This window comes from Sturnira hondurensis, unplaced genomic scaffold, assembly GCF_014824575.4.
Source record: "Sturnira hondurensis isolate 20B ecotype Veracruz unplaced genomic scaffold, ASM1482457v3 Scaffold0016663, whole genome shotgun sequence".
Lineage (NCBI taxonomy): Eukaryota > Metazoa > Chordata > Mammalia > Chiroptera > Phyllostomidae > Sturnira > Sturnira hondurensis.
This window is the reverse complement of record NW_028089294.1, coordinates 8,634,577-8,649,685: the sequence shown is the minus strand read 5'-3', so window position 1 is coordinate 8,649,685 and position 15,109 is coordinate 8,634,577. Positions and strand designations below refer to the sequence as shown.

Here is a 15,109-nt window from a genome sequence, read left to right as displayed (position 1 = left end):
ACGTAGAGTCTGCCCATCAGTATCCTGTGAAGCTACTATCCTACTTGCTTTAGGTACTATGTTTGCGTAAATTTGTGAAACATAAAGCAGCTAATTCTTTATGGTTTTTCCTCCTCTCACTACATAGCCTTCTTCCTTAAATAATCAGCTGGTATCTGTGGACTGCAAGAAAGGAGCTCGAGTCCAGGGGGACAGTACCCAGAGAATGCTAAGAATTGCTGAACCAGATGCAAGATTCAGTGGCTTCTACAGCATGCAAAAACAGAGCCCTCTACAGGCAGACAACTTCTACCAGACGGTGTGAGGGGCAGGCAAGCTGGATGAGGTTTAGAAGACAGAAGCGACTAAATCTGCTCTTAAAAGTAAACTAGAACTTGTGCACTTGCTTAGTGGATGGTATCGGACTGTGACTTGACGTGCAGCGCGGAGAACGGACTGGGAGGGGCTCTGTCTCCGGCAACGTGCAGACCAAGCATTCCCACCTTTCCTCAAGATACTGACCAAGTGTTTTCTTAGAACCAAAGTTTTTAAAGTTGCTAAGGTATATTTGCTTGTGCTATAACTGTAGAGATATTTGGGGGTGGGGACAGGTGAGTTTGGTTGGGGGAGTGGGTGGGAGGGTGGTGTCGGGAAGACAGATTGGTCAGCTTGGCTCGGGGGCAACCCCAGCAACACAGGCGCGGTGCGGAGGCCCAGAGGGTAGCTTTTCCTGTTGCTCTGAAGACTGCACTGGTTGCAGCACACAGCTCAGGCCTGAGCGAGCAGGAAACACAAGAGGCCCTGGGACCCAGCTGCCACGACCGCCTAGAACTACCGGGCGAGCGCACCAGAACCTTTCGATAGCCATCCCAGGTCTAAAGCCACAGTTTCTTTCCTAGAGTCGCAACTGCAGTGGGCAGTGAGGAAGCAAGAGAAGTGTGAGGGCGGCATTTCTCTCAGGTGGGTTACTAAGGATATTTACAGTTAGACTTTTTGCTGCTTTCGTTTTCTTCCAAGCCAATCAGCCAGCCCCTAGCAGAGTCAGCAGACACACAGGACCTAAAGTCACTTCTTGATGTGAGCGAGCGCTGGAGCTTCTGCGAGGACGGCGTGGTGGGCGGGAGGGGGAGGCGGAGGACGCCGGGTACCCCAGGGGCTGCACTTCCCTGTGTGTTGTCGCTTTGTTCTGTGAGGTCGTTGGTGGTTCGTAGTTTTCGTTGAAGCTCTAGCTTAAGGAGAAACTTTTTTTAAAAAAAGACTTTGGGGATTTTTTTTCCTTATTATATACTGATTCTACAAAATAGAAACTACTTCATTTTAATTGTGTATTATTCAAGCACCTTTGTTGAAGCTCAAAAAAAATATGCCTCTTTAAACTTTAGCAATTATAGGAATATTTATGTAACTATCTTATGCTTCAAAAAACAAAAGTATTTGTGTGCATGTGTATATAATATATATAAACATATATATTTATACACATACAATTTATGTTTTCCTGTTGAATGTATTTTTATGAGATTTTAACCAGAACAAAGACAAACCGGCATTCCGTATCAATGCTTTTTGATCACTTACAAATTTTGAACACAAAATCTCATTCTACCTGCAGTTGAATTGGGAAGAAATACATGTGTGAGTGTGTGTGTGTGAAAGAGTGTCGCACACGCGTGGGCAGGCAGCACCACACCTGCTGTGGAGAAGGTGTTCCTTGACTAAATCTTCTGCCTCGTTCGGATTCGCTTTCAGCTGCTTTTCAGTTCCCTCCGCCTGCCAGGAACCCCGGTGGCAGTCTGTGCGCGTCACTAATCAGCTCCTGGGTCTCGTTTTCCTTCAAACAACTGTTTGGAACAACTACTGGAATATTGTCCATAATAAGCTGGAAGTTTGTTGTAGTTTGCCTCAGATATGACTGACTGTATACTATAGTGTTAACTTTTCAAACAGCTCTTAGCACTTTTATACTAATTACCCATTTGTGCATTGATTTTTTTTCTTTTAAAAATGCTTGTTGTGAAAGACACAGATACCCAGTATGCTTAATGTGAAAAGAAAATGTGTTCTGTTTTGTAAAGGAACTTTCAAGTATTGTTGTAAATACTTGGACAGAGGTTGCTGAACTTTAAAAAAATTAATTTATTATTATAATGACCTAATTTATTAATCTGAAGATTAACCATTTTCTTTGTCTTAGAATATCAAAAAAAGAAAAAGAAAAAAGGTGTTCTAGCTGTTTGCATCAAAGGAAAAAGATTTATTATCAAGGGGCAATATTTTTATCTATTTCCAAAAGAAATTTGTTAATGATATGTTACCAAAATAGACTTACATCAGCCTGATTATTATAAAATTTTTTTGACAATTAATCCATTCCTGGCATAAAAAGTCTTTATCAAAAAAATTGTAAATGCTTGCTTTTTGTTTTTTTCAATCATGGCCATATTATGAAAATACTAACAGGATATAGGACAAGGTGTAAATTTTTTTATTATTATTTTAAAGATATGATTTATCCTGAGTGCTGTATCTATTACTCTTTTACTTTGGTTCCTGTTGTGCTCTTGTAAAAGAAAAACAAACATGATTTCCTGAAGAATAAAACAGATCTATGGCAGGCACTCAGTGTGCATTCTCGTACAGTTTGTTTTCTTCAGAAAACCAAGGCTACAAGGGGAGGGTTTGCAGTTTGGTTCTCGCAGCAAATAAACACTTTCAGTCTTAAATCACACAATGTAACTTTCAAAAAAACTCCCAGGTGGTCGGCGTGACAGCCTGCAAGGGTCCCCGCAGCCACAGACTGTTGCTGCACCGTCTCCAGGGGCGGGTGCTGCCATAGCTGCAGCCAGTGTCCCACAGGCTCAGAACAGGTCCCTCGCCCGCTCCTTACCGTCAGGAGGCTACTCGGGGTTTCGCCAGCTCGCGCTCTGCGGTGGCGGACAGTGTGTGGGGGAGTAAGGGGAAGAAGCTAGCACTGCAAGGGAAGAAAAAGCGTTAAGAACTATACCAAAAACTCCGGAAATAAAAACAAAGCTCTCAAGCATACATTACGTGTCAACATTTATTAAAGGACATTTCGTGATCAGAAATGGCAAAACTGTCATGACCAGTGATGGATCCGTGAGCAGCGGTTTCTAGAATCAGTACTTCAGGAACACACGGGCGTGAGTGAAGGTAACACCGTAACGGGGGATGGGCAGCGCTGCAGGTTACGGTTGCTTAAGCACCTTAAGGATATAAACTCCTTTGAAAGGACACTTCTCCACAGATACACGAGACAAATGTTTTAAGTTAGAAATGACACAAGACTCTGAAAGGAAATGGCAACTTCATGGTTAAAACACGATCGGCGGCAGAACAAGCAGCAACCTCTGAACCCGGACCTCGCCGCCGGTTTCGATGTTCACAACTGTTAGGCCCGGACAACACACATTCTGGTTTCACCACTGCTGGGAACAACCTAAGTTTAAGTTGCTAGCCCTCTGGACAATACTGGGAGGTGGTGTTTATAGTGACAGTTCTCATAAAAACCAGTGTTGGTTTCCACCGTCACTGGAGAGTAGCTATGGTATAAATCTCAGTGCTTTAGTCCAGTTCTCCAATGCAGCTGAGATTAGAAAGCCGTAAGAACTGAAATAGGCATACTGTCAGTTCATGAGAAATACTACTGTACATGCGTGATTAATACTACGCCGCCTTACTCTACAGAGCTGAGGAAGAGTTCATAAGTGTTGGTATTGAACAAAAAACCACCCCTCGATTTCAAAATAGTCTCTTGGTTCATAATAAAAGAATTAGTGAAGGCATGATCTATTAATACTGAATCACAAACCCAAGTTCAAGTGTGCTGAGTTCCCAATAGCAAGAAGGCGACGTAGCCAGCGTTCAGAGGAATGCTGTACGAAATCTAGCTTGTAGTCCATGAAAGACAGAACTGCTCCTGAAGTGATGCTGTCCTATGTAGGACACAGGACTAGAGGGAGAAAAAGAAAACATGGAAATGTACCTTTTGTATATGCATATGTAAGATGTATATTCAATTTATATACATCTATCTTATAGCTATATAAAGACACCATTAAGTAAAACTAAATAGTAATACTATTATTCTATAGTAGCAGATAAAAACAAAAGGTTTTAAAAGGCTATATACCCACCAGTGACTCTTTCTCTTAAAGACACTTGTTAGAATTGCCCAGAAGTGAAACACCGAATGGTCATGTCTCTTAGGGTCCCTGTCCCTTAGAGAGAGGCCCATAATGTTAGTTAGCCCTGTACCATGAGGCTTGTAACAAAGCAGAGAGACTCAAAAGTGCAGGTCTCTGCACACATTTTCTTCCTATCCGGGATCAGCCAGGCCTTTGGTACAGCTGTTGGAGGCAGGCAATGAGGCAGGCGAGAAAGAAGCTCAAGCAGCCCAGACAGCGTCCGAACCATCTTCCTCAGGCCAAATGAGGCCACTTCCTACCTTCTTTCACTTCTTACCTGGCACCTTAAAATTAAGGTGGCATATTTAGCCAGCCAAGCCTGTCACTGGTGTTAAAACAATGAAAAAAGAAAACCCACCAAGGAAAGGGAAGGCAAGTTCTTTCTCCCTTGGAGCAATGCCACCTTTCAGGCAAAGGTTCTACTACTGATTCCAGAGGGAGAGGACCATCAGCTGGCTGTGGGTTTCCAGGATGGGTCGAAAACTGCGTTGAAATCACCCCACATCCTCATGTTTGCATGCACTTGAACCCCTCTGGGCATTACACTCCCTTCCCTTCACGCTCTTGGGCTGCAGCGCCACATTTGTCTGAACCGAGCGCCTTTTCCACCCAGTCCTTACGAAGCAAAGGCACAGCAAAACCACAACACACGCACACACACAGCTCGGAGGGGCGGGTACAGGACAGGCAGACCCGGGCCCAGAGGAGAGCCGGCAGCCTGCACGTGGGAGCGGAGCTGGACGCGTGCTGCTTCCCGGAGGCATGCAGTTTAGGTTCGCAGCTGCAGCCCAGGTTTTAGAGGGAAATATTAAAAATCATTTCCCCCCAGAGCACTCTGTTCTCTGCATCATAAAATTCTTCCCTGAAGTCATGATAAAACAGAATGCTTCAGAAGCTCATTCTCTCCCCCCCTCACGGCAAGGCCTTGGGGACACACGATAATTAAAAATTGACATGTTCTTTATGTTCATCTCATTCCTGTTTCACATCTATAAGAACCAACCTCAGAATAATCCAGCTTTCATACCAACGCTAGCACAACAAAAAGCAAACAAAGATGTCAGATGTTAAAATTTTCAGAATACAATAAGAATAAGCCTTCTATCACAAAAACACAGCTTATAAAAAAGGCAACACCTGTTCTACCCCATTAACTACTGCCTAGCTCCATCCACACTGAGTCTCCGACAGGTGACACTGAAGTACCACTCCCTTTAGGCTCCTGTGCCTACCACCGACACCACCTCTTCATGAAGAAGAAACATCCCATCCGAGTTATCAAACATCTCAGAAATCCAAGCCTTCCTTCCGTCCAGCTAAGAACAGAGAGGAGAGAGAGAACTGCCCCCAATAAGGAAAGTTACCAGAAGAGGTTGCTCTTCAAAGTGGCCCCAACCCCAAAGGATGCGCTTGGTGATGCTCTGAAAAGCTGCCACCTGAATCACTGCTGCTTTTCAAAAACAACTGCACTGAAGGCTATTGGTTCTGCCCAGAACTACAGTCCTCGGTGCCCCCTTTATCGTCCAAGTCTTGCCCTCCCTAAGCACAGCAGGCAATCCAGCTTCTGAGCCGTCTGCCGCCTCACTACCCCTATCCTGTCTGATCCTGCTCCTAAGATTTATGGCTCATGTTTCACCGCCCTGGGTTCATGGAAGTCCACTCTTTCCCTTTTCCTGGCTCTGTCCCCTCCTTTCCTCAGCCCCACTAGTCTGTCCGCTTCCTATCACCCTCTAGGGGGCAGAGACCTCCCTTCTCAACCCCACCGTGGTAGCACTGAAACTCACAATCATGGCACCATGTCCACAATATTCCCTCCACTCCCTGCCTCCAGGTTTATAACTCAGTCGTGGAAATGATTCCCAATTCCCAGCTCAGGGCCTCAAGGAAAAGTTAAACTTTATATAAACATAATTTATAATGTTGGTAGCATAATTAAGCCATATATCCTCACCCTGCACAAATGAAATTAATAAAGGCTGTGCACTGGAAAGTTATTTTTAATCTATTAGCAAGACAATGCATCTACTGAGTAGCCAGAACCTCCCAACCATTGCACGTAAGCCATTATAAAACTCACCTTTCAGTATATAATCGGTTAACAAGCTCGGAACTTTTTCACTGTCGTCTTTCATGGCACGAAGAACTGCGAAATAAGAGAGAAGGAAAAGGCAGCAATTCTAAATTCAGATAAAAAATGCCATTAATTTTAATCACTGTAACCTTAATCATAAGTAACCCATGGTATAATCAATTCACAAAGTACTATTTTATGCTCAAGTATAGTTGAATTAGTCCTTATTCAGGTAAGGATATTACAGTTACCCGAGTTACTTCCCCCATTTAACAAGGACTGGAGGCGGGAGGAGGAAGCTGGTCATTTACACGGAAGGAGCACACCTGCAAGACTTCTCGGACATTTTTAAAGAAAAGACCCAAATGAAGACCAGATGTCCCTGAAGCGGCACCAGGGAGGCTGCCACCTGCTCTACTGACCAGGAACCAGGCGACTCAGCCTCGTCCTCAAGGGAGTCTGATGACCGCACCTCTAAGCAAAGGTTAAAAAACCCCAGATCACCAGGTACAGATAACCTACAGATGAATACTGCACCTTCGCAGTGATTGGCAACTCCAATTTCCTCCTGCACATCCTGGCAAAATGCCGCACGCACAGTGGAACCTCCCGGTCAGCCTTCCTGGGTTTAAACCCGGCTCTGCTGCTTCCTAGCAAGTGGCTTCACCACTCGGGACACCCAGTGCCTCATCCAAGTAAAGGGAGAATGATCATCAGACCCGCCTCCAAGGCCTGCGGTGAGTATTCAGTTACTTACTCAGATGTGAAGGACCTAGAATCTATACGGCACATACTGTATGTGCCTACTTTTGCCCCGCCCTGTATATTAACTTATTTACTCTGAGGTCACTGGAGCAATTATTTTTGGCCTCATTTTTCACTGAGACCAGCAGAGGGTGAGTGACTTCCAAGGATATCCCTGTAAACAACAGGGACCGAACCAGAACGCCGGGCTCATTTATGGCAATCCTAAGAGACACTCAATATTATGTATAGTTAAGTCTTACACATAATTTTTGTTAGAGTATTTTTGTCTGCTTTGTTCACTAAAGTATCCCAAGTGCCCAGAACATGACTTGGTACAGAGGAGTCTTCATCAAATGTTTGCTGAATGAATGAATATTCTTAAAATATCCCTCCAATTTATGTTTTGCCTGTATCTACTGCCTGGGGCTCTACATGCATGAGAGAGAGAGAGCGCACACACAAGCATGCCATACTTCTCCTAAATCTTTCCTATTCAGTACTGAATATTTACATAGGATCCATGAAGCATCTTATTTACTGATAAACGGGAATGTTTTCAAACATGCAAAAGGTAATGGAGAATCAAGTTACATTTTTCCCCAGAATTTCAGCTTGTACATTTAAGAACCAGAAAATTTTAAGAAATATAAAACCATAAATCAACTCCAGATTTGGTGTTAGATGTCATAACCATTTATAGTTCCCTCCTCAAAAGAGCACAGGAGACACCCATCATTTACTACCCCAGATCAACAAAACAGCAGTGTAGTCAGCCAACTAAAATCAGTATTTAGAATCAGCAAAAGGTAACAGTTTAATGTCTTTACTCACTTTTTGTTAGTATTTGAAGATCTTCAACAGATGGTGGTCCATTTTTTTTCTCATAAGGAATAACTGTTGTCAAGTACTACCAAGTTAAAAAAAAAAAGTGTCACTTAAATCTGAATTACCTGATCTGCAAAAATTAGAAACAGCTGCTAGCGGTCTGTCTCATCACGTGAAACCTGAGTGACTTCGTAACAAACCCAGGTAGGTATCTTACCGCCCTGGCCAGAGCTCATTTCTTTCACCCGCCTCTACCTGCCCCACGCAAGCCCACTGTCAACAGGAGGAGCCACTTCTCCACCTTTCAGTTACTAACAATCTCACACGAGTGAAATCGTCTGAGGACGACTGGTCAATTTGTTCATTTGCAAAGTGAAGTCGTGTCTAACATTCTCTACGTATTTTTCAACACATTTTAAAAATAGTAATTTTAAGTAAAAACATACTTGTAATAGTTTTCTATAACAAAATAGTTCCCAGCAGCCAAATAATTCTGTTTGAGACCATTTTTTTTTTCTGGTGGAACAAAATGGTCACATGAATGACTCGGTAAGTTTAAAAACATATACTAGCTTCTTCCAGATACTAACAAAGACACATTTACCCAAATAATCAAAAGGTGATTATTATTATTATTATTTATTATCTTAAATTATTGTGTAAGTAGTTATAAATATTTAAAGGTATTAAAGGAAGAGAGAAAGTGAGAGCAAGAATGGCCTCAGGGGGAATGAATCACGAAAATTCCAGTCTGAAATTGAGAGAAACTGCCTAGCTCACTAGTGTGATGGCCCCAGGTAGCAGAGCAATGCCCTGTAAGTATGTCCCATAAAAGCACAATCTAAAAATCATTGTCCAGATTATCCTATTCTGGCTACTCCACCACAAATTCACAGCTCAGAGCAGGCTGCACAGGCTCACCTAGAGACCTGCCAGTTTCCTTGGAATCTCTTCAGCCCCTCCCACTACTTAGCCCCGCCCCACACTCCAGCTCTAACCCTAAAAATTCTCTGAGTGATCTTCATCCCACTCAATCAAAAAACAAGATAGACTTGCTTAACAATAACTGGATCCATAGACAAGTAGAAAAAGTGAATCGTTCAATCCTTAAGAAACTTAGTTCCCCACCATCCTTTTGGTGTAGACCTCTCCAAGGTGATACTCAGTTGTACAACCGCAAATGTTTCTTGAGAACACCACCCGAAAAGCGGGACGCATGCCCTCTCGAGGCTTCACTGACGTCAGGAGTTACAGCCAGCCTGGAGAGCTCAGGAGGCCATCCTCAGCATGCATGCCGCCGCCTGGCTGCACTTCCAAGCCTCCCTGCCTTCCTCCCATGTGTTGGGTCAGTTTGGAAGTTACTTTGCCACCTTGTGGGTTCGAGAGAGGTAAGAAGCACCAAAATTTAAAAAAATTAAAAATAAAAAAACTTTCAACCATCCCTGCATGGAACTCCTTTATAAGCTGCAAATGCCAGAGTGAAGGATTATTTCCCTTCTTAAAAAATACGAAACTATCTTCAGTAAAAACCCCAAGCTCAAATGCCTTCTTTTGATAACCACCTACAAGCTGCATTCTGTACTTTCCTAACCTTCACTTAAGTGCTAAATGGAAGAGTTTTGTTTTGGGGATGGAAATTTTAAATTATGAAAAGTAATTTGAAACACACTCAATGTCCATGTGTTTCACATGTTTATGATACTCCTGAAATAACAAAATTGTTATAAAAAGCAAACTGCTGTTCTCATATCTATGCATGATTTCGTAAAAATAATGCCTCATGCCTTGATACACGAGTGAGCTGGCTGACTTTATGATACACCTTAAAACACATGAATATCATTTAAAAGAAGGTGAGATAAACTCTAGGGATATTTTTGACCTAGAATGCTAATCTAAAAGATATCAACGTCTGGTTTTCTTTCCCCAAAATGACATCTTGTTTCTTATACTTTTAGAATTAGAGAAGCATACTCTAGTTATTTTTCACAATGATATATTCCATGCATGCAAGTAATTATATTCGTGTTAATATCTATTTGTTTAAAGGTAAGAGTGAAAAACAAAGCTCTACAACATGTATTAAGAATGCATTTAGTCTATTGTCCACACTGAAGAAATGCTTTTTCCCTAAAGGAAAATTCTACACATTATCCAGACCATAAATATAACAAACTTTAATTTCTCTTTTAAGCAACAGTCTTAGTAAATTAGTAAAAATGCCAGCTTTCAGGACCTTCACTTACACAGGAAATGAAAAAGCAGAGAATGAGGAAAATAAGGATAACTGAGCACCTGTTTCTCTCCACCTGAATTTCCAAAGGTGTGGCGGAGGCCATTCTGAATGACATTTGAGATCCCTTCCATGCTGAAGCGCTAAAAGCAGCAATATACGGCCCGGAAGAAAAGGACAGAGAAAGAAGTTCAAAGACTGTTAGTGAGAATGTAACCCGTCGGCTTCTGTGCCCAAGAGGCAAGCAGTTAGAAAATGCCACTACTCATTCACATAAAGCAGACAAATTCATGCTGTTTTGAAAATGTTTTTGCTTCCATTTCTTTGCAAGTCAAATGCAAAAGCAACTGCTTTTACCCACTATGTTCAAGTTTTCCTAATGTAACTGATAAATTTGCTCCAATGTAAACACTGTAAGTTGTACATGTTTGTTTTGTCCAAAATTTACATAGTTTTTAAGATAGCTTTCGATATTGTTTACCTACATTTTTATCAAAAGCCTGAAAATTTTCTATCAACAGTATGCATATTTGCAGCCTGAGTTTGTGTATTCTACCATAAGTTTGGTCAACGTTTGTTAACACAGATCTGGCACATGAAATGCCGTTGCTCGGAGAGCTGATCGCCGCTTCCCACTCCCTCTTCGGGCCACCGCCCACCCCCGCTGCCGAAAACGCGAGCCGCCGGAGCACAGTAGGTCCCACGTGCCTGCTGGGCCTCGCTCTCCCGCAAGAACTCGTTCACTCTGTTTCTGGAAAACGATTCTAGATTCTTTCTCCCGGCAACCTCTAAGACTTCCTAGAATTCATTGTACTGAAAAGGTACTATTTCTTTCCAAATGTCTTATCTTGATTTGTAGCCATCCCACCATGCCATCAGGCACAGGCCTGGATGGCTGCTGAGTCAAAGGCCTTAGATGATTTCTCACACCGTGACTAACTGGGAGGAAAGGCGGTTCTGATTCACCCCATGGTTCCTTGCTCTAGAATTTTCTGGGGGAAAGTTGACTCAGTACACACATCTGAGGAGTGAGGAAAAAGAAGATTTCACAACGCTCCCAGGAACACAAGCAAAGAAAACAAGGCAACAGCCTCTGCCCTCGAGAAACGGACAGTTTTGCCCAGTGGTTCTCAATTGTGGTCCAGGGGCCCCGCCCAGGATGCCCCAGAAACCCTCTCAGGGGTCCATGAGTTGAAGTTATTTTCTTAGAAATACCAAGACACAACTGGCTTCTTTCACTCATTCTCTAATGACTTAGAAAGAAATATTCCAAATGACTGGATGCAGAAGCAGATTTGAAAATCTAGCTGAATTCAATTTACGTCAGATATTAATGAGATCAACAGGAATGCACAATAATGCCATTATGCTCTCCAGATTTTTTGAAATATATTTTTTTCATAAAAATACTATATATGTAAGCACTAATGAATTATTTTTAAATGAATTAATGTATGTTAAACTTTTATCAGTTTTAATTTCTCATACAGTAAATATTTATATATATAAATATTATATATTTATATATAATATATAATATTTATATATATAATATATATATTATATATATAATATATAACCTACATAACCAAACCATAACCTATGTATACAAAATATAACCTATATAAACAAAAGCTCTTTCAGGTCTTCGATAAATTTTAAGAATATAAGTCCTAACAAGAAAAGGTTCAGAAACACCCAAAGGTCTAATTTCAGAATTAGAACTAATACATATGTGGATATGTCTTAGTCACGCCCCCAGTGGTACCACTGACGTTCTCCAACCACACCCGGCCATCTTCTGGGAGCTCCCACACCTGTGCTTCCCCGAATCGCCCTTCCTCCCCACCCTTCTTCCCACCTGTCCTTCCCAGGCTGTGTTTCAGCAAGAATTGAATGTCCAGTCAAGGCATCTCGACTGAACATGCTTCATCCTGCTGACAGCACACTACCACCTTAGACATAATGGGCTTGTTTTAAAAGAAAAACCTACAAGGAACTATTTTTGTGTATTTTTCACATGCTATAATTTGTTCACTTTTTCAAAATAGATTATCGAAAGGAATGACTTATTCTCCAGAATCTACAATAAAAATTATGGGAAACCCTTTTCAAATAAATGTCAATGCATTTTTAATTCTATTAAAGGTTTTTCCTTCCCAAAGCAACAAAGAGAGAAATACTTCATTTTTATATTATCTAATCCATTATCTATAGACATTAAAACCAGATAAAAATTCAGAAAATCTCAAGCAATATGAAAAATTTTAGAATCTGTGTACCAAGAAACTAAAGTATACTTTATATTTGAACAGCACATTGTAGAAACACTCTACTTTTTACTTTGCCAGTTGGAAACCTAATTTCTATTTCTAAAGATATGGTAGATGCAAATTCTTACATTTCTACAATATACACGTAATTTAGGTTTCCTTACTAAACATGCATTTATTGATATTGCTGAGCCATTTCAACCACAGGTAACCTGACCATTTCTGGAAAATGACCTTCATGCAACCGTAACTCCAGACTTAGTGGAGATAAATCACAGTGCAGTCAAGTGAAGCCACAGTAATGAGGAAAAGCACAAAACTAACAATTGGTCCTAGTGAAAGAGGGTGAGTAAAAGGAACCTCTGCCCTTGTGACTAACAGGAGCTGAGTCAGCAGCTGTGGCCAACAGGCCCCACCGCGTCCCGACCAGGCAAGTAGCGTAACTGGGCAGCCAGCAAGGCTCTCCTGTTCCCGTTCCACTGGGGGAAAGACAGACAAGAAAATGAGAAGGCTTGTGGGATCACAAAGAAACAAAGCTCGGTTGCCATCAACTCCCACCTCCGGGGAATCACGCAGTAGCCATTTTCTGCCTTCAGTACATTTTCAAACTCTCCCTCTCCACTGGCTCTTTCCCATGTAAATTCTCCAACCCTTGACCTCATTCCTCTCCCCAGAGCTTCCTGAAACAGCTCTTTGTAGGTGTCATTTCTCTGACGCTGAGGTCCACTGACACTTTTCAGATCGGAGACATCCAGCAAGCTCCCCTCCTTGTACCTGCTCCCCAATTCCCAGACACCAAACGCTCCCCACGTCCCCACTCTCGAGTCTCTGGTTGCTGCTGCTGAGACGTGCCTCATCCATGCTTCTCTCTTGTACATGGGTGTCCCCAGGATCTTGCCCCTATTTTTTTTCTCATGGACACTCACTGAACATTCCCACTTGATAGTGTCAACTTTTGCCTCCATCACTCTACAGCTCCATTCTGCTAAGATCAGTAAAAGGCTAAGAACAGAGCCAGGCAGAGGCTCAGTAAATAGTAGCTGTCTTTACTGTAATTTTTCACTCATATGTTTAATGGCTTATTGGATACCTGTACCTAAATATTCCCAAAATTCATATCCAAAACTGATTTCCTCTTCCTCTCCCCACCAAAAATCAAACAAAATAAGAAACCTGTTCCCCTGTCAATGTTTTTTATACCTCTCATTCATTTACTCATTCTATCAAAATATATTTAGCCAGATATTATTGCAGGTACTAAGAATTCAAAGTTAACATGTCAGCCAAGACCCATCCCATCCTCAGGAGCTGACACTCCAGTGTACGAGGGACAGAAAAAGTACGAGTAAATGAACTAGAAAACTGCATACAATGGGTGTCCTGCCAATAGCTACAACAAGGCGATTAAAGATTGGATGTCTACTTTGTACCCAGTTCCCAAGGAGGTGACATCTGAGCTGAAATATGAATTACACGGCCTCCCAGATGAGCTACAAAGGACAACGAACAAGACATCCTCTCAGACAACCAAACCCACAGCAGCCAAACTGGCCGACCAAGGAGTTCATGCCACAGCCCGTGCCCGGGGGTCCTGTATTCTACGGCAGGATGGGCAACAGCAGCCTCCAAGCACCCCCATTCTCCCCACCGCCCGGTGGTACTGTTCTCTCCATCTCCGCATGCTGAGTGTGCTGAGATGGGAGACTTAACCTGTATACCATGGGGGGCAACATCTGAAGCTGATGGAAAGGACAGCAAGCCCCCAGGACAGTGCCCTGAGGCCGGATGCAGTCAGGGTAGAGGGGACCTGCCTTGCTCCCTTGGGAGAAGGGGTACAAGTCAAAACTCAGTGACCTGACCCTCACTCCTCCCTGCCCCAGTGCAGAACCCGTCAAGCTCCTTCATATCTCTGAAATGCGACCACTTTCTCATCCCCACTGACATTTCCTTGGCTCATTTCCACCTGAATGACTGCCACGGATTCCTGATCAGCTCTTTATCCCTAGCCGTCTCCCTCCAGTCAGTACTCTTCGAAACACTGATGTCAGCCTTCCAAAAAGACAAATCGGAACATGTAACAAGCCACTGAAAACCTCTTTTTGGTTTCCTACAGCCTTTAAGTAAAGACCAAATGCTACAGCGTGGCATCCAAAGCCATCCATTTTCTGGTTCCAGTCTGCCGTTCGCACACCCTCTCCTTGACTTACTTCCTCTCCCTCCTAGCTTTCTCCCTCAACTTCTACTCATAATGAACAGCCCGCAGCTCCCCACATGTCCTATCTGTCACCTCCAGGTAGCTGCCCATACTTCCTGTCCTCAGGATTCAGCACAGCCTTCCCAGACCCCTAAACCAAACCAGGGGCGACTACAGCACACACACACCGACCAGGAGGCAGTGCCAGGCGGAAAAGGCACTAAAAACATAGCCATCGTCTTCAGTGTAGCAATTACCACGCTGTACCTAGGTGTCTCCACCTGGGCCCCACTGACATTTTGGGTGTATCATTCTTTGTGGTGGAGAAAGTCCCATGCACTGCAGGGTGTTACATGGCATCTCTAGCCTCCACCCAGCAGGACATCAAAGGCACTGTCCCCCATCCCACCCAACTGTGGCTGGGACAGTGACAAAGGTTTCCAGACACTGTCTGGTGGGGGGGCAAACAAGCCTGGGTGAGAATCACTGCATAAAGTGAAGGGAATGGCTTCTCTCCAGGCCCCTGGTCCACAACAGGCAGCACGTCCTGGAGGCTGGGATGCACTCTGCGTCCCTGACACC

At 43.0% G+C, this 15,109-nt stretch overlaps 2 protein-coding genes across 6 annotated transcripts in view; one reads left to right on the top strand and one right to left on the bottom strand.

The window, feature by feature from the left end:
- CRIM1 (cysteine rich transmembrane BMP regulator 1) overlaps nt 1-2,366 on the top strand; it is a 178,140-nt gene extending 175,774 nt beyond the window's left edge. The window contains exon 17 of the mRNA XM_037066568.1: nt 128-2,366. Within this exon, the coding sequence (XP_036922463.1) occupies nt 128-304 (177 nt within the window). The 3' untranslated portion in view covers nt 305-2,366. The remainder of the gene's footprint in view (nt 1-127) is intronic.
- Nucleotides 1,991-15,109, bottom strand: part of FEZ2 (fasciculation and elongation protein zeta 2) — a 36,904-nt gene continuing 23,785 nt past the window's right edge. For 2 of the 5 annotated variants that reach the window (XM_037066569.1, XM_037066570.1), the window contains exons 6-9: nt 10,123-10,203; nt 7,834-7,909; nt 6,262-6,327; nt 3,020-3,949 (exon numbers count right to left, since the gene is read on the bottom strand). In XM_037066569.1, coding sequence (XP_036922464.1) covers nt 3,933-3,949; nt 6,262-6,327; nt 7,834-7,909; nt 10,123-10,203 — 240 coding nt within the window. In that variant the 3' untranslated portion in view covers nt 3,020-3,932. Of the gene's footprint in view, nt 2,951-3,019; nt 3,950-6,261; nt 6,328-7,833; nt 7,910-10,122; nt 10,204-15,109 lie in introns of those variants that run through there. The other 3 variants (XM_037066571.1, XM_037066572.1, XR_005069529.1) reach the window with 2 other exon arrangements.